The 5,256-nt window shown below is 33.7% G+C and overlaps 1 protein-coding gene across 3 annotated transcripts; it reads left to right on the top strand.

Moving 5' to 3' along the window:
- The first annotated feature begins 831 nt into the window (after positions 1–831).
- LOC100791262 (uncharacterized) lies at positions 832–4,850 on the top strand. 3 transcript variants are annotated; one of them, XM_014763084.3, is made up of 3 exons: positions 832–880; positions 2,661–2,735; positions 3,846–4,850. In XM_014763084.3, the coding sequence occupies exon 3, from the start codon at positions 3,874–3,876 to the stop codon at positions 4,660–4,662; it is 789 nt and encodes a 262-aa protein (XP_014618570.1). In that variant the 5' UTR covers positions 832–880; positions 2,661–2,735; positions 3,846–3,873; the 3' UTR covers positions 4,663–4,850. The 3 variants fall into 3 exon arrangements, with proteins under 3 accessions (XP_014618570.1, XP_014618571.1, XP_003537292.1); XM_014763085.3 differs by lacking the exon at positions 832–880 and adding an exon at positions 1,231–1,292; XM_003537244.5 differs by lacking the exon at positions 832–880 and adding an exon at positions 2,059–2,325.
- Positions 4,851–5,256: the final 406 nt, after the last annotated feature.

Here is a 5,256-nt window from a genome sequence, read left to right as displayed (position 1 = left end):
TAGAAAAGAAGAAATTATTTAGATATATTTAATTAATGTTTAAATTTCGTTGAGAGGGTCAAAAGAGTGGGTGCCCACATGGGTTTGCTTATATGGGCAAAGACTTGCCACATAAACATATGACTAACAGTGGAAATTGGATTTTAACGACAGAGACTTATTTGCATAACGGATGTAAAGATATGGACTATTTTTTACATTAAAAAGAGATAGAGACTAATTTGCAAAAGGGACCAAAAGTTAGAGACGAAAATGCCTATTGATTCATTTTATTAAAAGAATTAGACGCAACAGTTTCTTGTTAAATTTTTTATTAAAAACATTTTTGCAATGTTGCCACACCCCTCCAGTGACTCCTATCTATCTAACTATGAGGATGAAAAATTAAACATACCATATTCGAGATAATGAGCTTCAATAAGAATTCTCATGATATGTTTCAAACACATTTTTTTTTACTAAAACCAATGGAACATTACTGAGGTCTACTAATCAATAAAACTTTTATCACTTTGATGCCGAAGATTAAGAATGCATATTGATGCTTACTCAATTTAAATCGATGAGTCTATGTAATCAATAATCAGTAATATTTAAATTAATGGCTCAACCAATTGACAAATTCAATATTAAAACTATTTGAATTGATTTAAGTCAATTCGAAATTACAAATGACTTATCCACTTAGACCCCTAAGTTTTAAATTTACTTTTTTAAAATAAATAAAAAAGTTGTACTTCTCACACATAATTTGTCCCGCACGGGAACATGCACTAGTTAATGATTATTAAAGGCAATGAAATGGAAGGAGCAATCGCGGAGAGGTTGCAGTCGGCGACGAAGGAAGGAAGCTTCGTGATCCGATCCCGTGTTGAATATGGTGCGTGTCTAGATTCTCATTCTTCTTCATAACCGTATCATATGCACTTGTTTCAATTTGATCAATTGGCGAAAGTCCTTGTTATTATTATTACGTAACCCAACACTGGTACGTATTAGGCTGCATTTGTGGGTAGCGTTTTATTCAACGTGATTTTGACTGGTACGTCTTCATTTTATGAGAAGACCACTAATATTGATTACCAATTTTTTCTTTTTTTGGTAAAAGAATTTTTGATTATCAATTTAACAATAATGAAAGGATCCCGTGATTTTTAATTCCTGAAATACTCGCAAAACTTCACGTTCTCTTTAACTCGTTCTGTGAGCAGAAAAACATCATCTACGTTTTGGCTTTTTATGTTTTTTCTTTTTTTACTATAGTTCGAGAAATTATTATGTGATCCTGAACGGTATGGTCATGTCCCTGTTAATCTTTATATGACACTTAATAGAGTTGTTAATCTTTTTCTTGTAAGTTATAAAATTTGAATGTGTTCTATAAAAATCGGTGGGGTTCAAAATCACCTAATAATTTTTCGTTTCCTAATTTGGGATTCTAGGTTTGACAAGTTATATTGGTTTTGTTTGTTACAGTTTTGGAGGTTTTCTTTTAGGGAATTTATTGTCCCTTGCATATGTGGGATAGGGCTGTGTTTCTCTGTTCTGAAGGATGTTTTTTTCCTGGTTTCTTTTAAAGAAATAGCTTATTTGCTTTAAGTAACAAATTTGAAACATGAAATTAACCGGTTATGATTTCGTTGGACATTTACGTGCGAGACAATGCGATGTAGAGAATCAGACTTCAATAGTTTGAACCAATAATGATGGCTTTATGGCGATTAGGTAGTTGGTTGGATTGTTATAGTGGCACAATAGTTCATGAATGCCTGGTGTAGTTGCGTGAGGGAAGGCTTTTGTTACATAGTGTGGCTTGAGATGCTTGTTGACAATAATAGGTTATGTGATTAAGGTTATGTTTAGTAAGACATTTCAGGTAGTTTTTAATTTTTTTTTATTAGTTAAAAAATTTATTTCATTGTTTAATAAATAAACTTTTTTTAGTAGTTTCTAACTTTTTATTTTTTTTCTTATTATTCTTAATATATTTATCAAATTTTTCTGATTATATTTTTTAAATAAATAATAGTTTTATTATTTTTATGTCATTTTAGAATTTTTTATTATTTTAATAACTATTTTTATTAAATATTTACAATTTATTAAGTTAGTTTTTCTGTTTCTAGTAACCAGCTTCCAACTTTTCACTACCACCTAGCTTTTCAATTTTTCACTACCAACTAGCTTTTCAATTTCCAGCTAATTTTTCAACTTATAATAATCTTTTCAAGCTAGTTTTAACATAGCCTAAGTTGTGTTGTGGTGAGCTTGGTTGCTTGCTGTCATGGTTCTTAATAGGTGTGTTGGGCTGGGTTTACGTCTTGGGTAAGTGAGGTTCTTCGTTGGCTATTTTGTTATAGTGAGATGGATGAATTTTAGTGACTTACTCCACCCCCAACACATTCCTTTCATTGCACCATATCAAATGAGTCCCCAAACAACAATGCCTAAACCTAACCATCAAAACAAGCAGTCTCAAAACAAAGAAGGGGAATTGAAAGGACAGATTGAAAGAGAGTTTGACAGGAAACAGCATCAGTCAATCATTTCAATATCAATTTATCATATGGAGCCGGAGTTTTCCCCTTGTGATTTTGTTTTCAACTTTTCAATTCCATCTTGGGAGCCTAATGCCCTTTCAATGTTTTATTTGTCTGTAGGAACAAGAAAGATCAACTTTAATGATTTGTTACTACTGAGGAGACCTCAAAGATCTTAAACCAGACATTTGTAAGGTATGCTAGTGTAGTTTTGACATTCATAGTTATTTGTTCTTTGTTTCCCTGTCTCTTGGAACTCATAATGTAGGCTGCATAGTGTTGTTGATGAGATTGGAAACCAAGTATGGCCTCCAACTTTCCAATTTGTTATAGAAGGGTTTAAACAAGAAAATTGAGAGTATATTTTTGTGGGGATATGAATTGTTTGCATATTTTGGTCTTGGTAGAGAAAACAGGATTTATAAATTTTTTTGAGGTTAATTTTTATTTGCTGTGGGATAAAAATCTTCATGATTTAATTAAAGCTCAACATTTTATTTTCTTTCCCTTATACAGAGATGTCATATTTTATTTTCAATTCCATCCCTTTACCAAACACAGCACCAGTCTCTCCATCTATGATGCTTGGGTACTGCTAAATAATTGTTGTACTGGTACCATCTCATCACGAGGGTGGCTATAGTTTTTATGGACTTCATACTTGAATTTAAGTTTTTGATTACAAAATTTTAAGATCAATTTTAAGTGAAACTTACTGTCTTTAGACAGGGTTTTAAATTTCAATTTTTGATGCATTTGCAACCACAACAAAGTCCTCAATTTCTACGATAACAATGAGATATCACCTACAATTTGTAACCTTGGTTTCAAGTCCTACTATTGCATTATTTAATCAAGATATTTAAATTCCATTCCAACCATATTTGAACGGGAAAAGTGGTATGCAAGTCCAATCCATAGATCATGGGCTGAGCTATGAGCCTATGGTAGAGGAGTTGAGGTTTTGTGAGGCCAGAAAAAAAATATTCAAGAGGGTGCCACATCAGCAGGCAGGCTAGTTACAGAGTAGAGTTGTTTCTTATATGTAGGATGTCACTTTGTGTTATATTGGGGGGTGGGGAGTAAGGATAGTATACTCTGCTAGTGTAATTTGGAGTTTTTCCCACTGTGGGGAGCTTCTGCTTGATGACACTTCTTAGATTTCAGCTTAAAACCAATTACCACTAAATGAAGTTGTCCAACAGATATATAAGTTATACCCCAAATGCTGATTGGATATTATACTCTACTCTGTTTACCCTGCTATAGTTGTTCTGATTTTGTGTCTTTTCTGGACAATGACAGTGATGAACAATATTTTGTCTTTGGGAAGATGCATGGATTCTCCCATGTTGATGGTTTTGTGGAAATAAGCAACTGCTTGGCGGAAATGATTAAATACGCAGCCAATGAACCGTCTGCCGGTCTCTTCTTTATCCAACATCACACTCAAAATGCAGTGCCAAATGTCATCAAACTTAAGAACAACATTATTGACAAGTCTCACGAAACAACTTTGCAGACCGAAGATTTGGAGGATTCCGTCGCAATGGTGAGATCAATGAAAGAGTGTGGATTCCCCATAGCTGATGAGATGATCGGAGACATAAAAAAATCACTGGTAATCATGACAGCCAAGCATCCAAAAGGAAGAAGGCTTATCCATCAGTCAACATCATATTTTCAGACAGACAGAGCTAACCCTGCAGTTTATTCCCAGGAGGGAATAAGTGAAATGAGGGGTAACTATTTTTCAAGTGTTTTTAGCTTTTCTAAACAGAAGACTAAAACTAAAAGTCTCAACAAGTGGCCACAACTTGATTCTATGGGATCGGTAAATTCCAACACCGAGAAGCAACTGATGTACCATAGCATGTCATTGCCAGATGCATCTGCAAATAGTACTGCATCTTCACAAGCTGACAAGCCGGTATCAAGCCAGGTTGAAGGTGAATCTCGACCTGAACCAAGTGATATTGGGGATAAGTTATTGTCACTATCAGAAAATTTTGATGACTTCAAAGCTAGTAAACAAGCTAAGCTGGAGGATTGGCTTGAAGGAACTAGCAACCATGGGGAGAATTGCCTGCCAGGTGATGAGAAAATGGCTCTGAGAAAATGAAATTCTTCATATATCTAGGAAAATTTTATAGGATTTATTTTAATGCAGTTTGTTTTTGTTTGAGAAAATGCTTTAGCCTGTGTATAATTTGTGCGTACCTAATTAATTGTTTGAGTAGCTAGTATAACATAAAAACAATTGTAATGCTGTCAAATGTACTTCGAAAAATGGGTCATTTAATTGTAAAAGCGACTGATAAGGTAGCACTAGGCCTCGAATGATGATGAGTCATGGGTTATTCCAAAGTGACTACAATCGAAAGAAACATACTTTGAATCGATAAAATGAAAATGAAAATGGGTTTCTGATTTCTTTATGTCAATAAAATTAGCATGTTTGTTGCTTAAATTACAGATGGATAATTGTGACCGTGATCCAACTATGAATTTGAAAAAAAGATGATGATGATTGTAGTTTGTTACACTGATGGAAGTGGACATGAAGGTGAAATTGGAAATGAATCTCAAAGTGAAAGTGATCATGTTGATACTAAAAGTGAAAGCGGTGAAGATGGTGACAATCATCATGATGGTCACTCAATTGTTGATTTGACAATTGAAAATATACTGTTGTTAAAATTTTCAAGTCAGCATG

The sequence above is a fragment of the Glycine max genome, chromosome 10, assembly GCF_000004515.6.
Source record: "Glycine max cultivar Williams 82 chromosome 10, Glycine_max_v4.0, whole genome shotgun sequence".
Taxonomy (NCBI): domain Eukaryota; kingdom Viridiplantae; phylum Streptophyta; class Magnoliopsida; order Fabales; family Fabaceae; genus Glycine; species Glycine max.
Note: the sequence above shows the minus strand (reverse complement) of the source record. Positions and strands in the feature narration are given on the sequence as shown.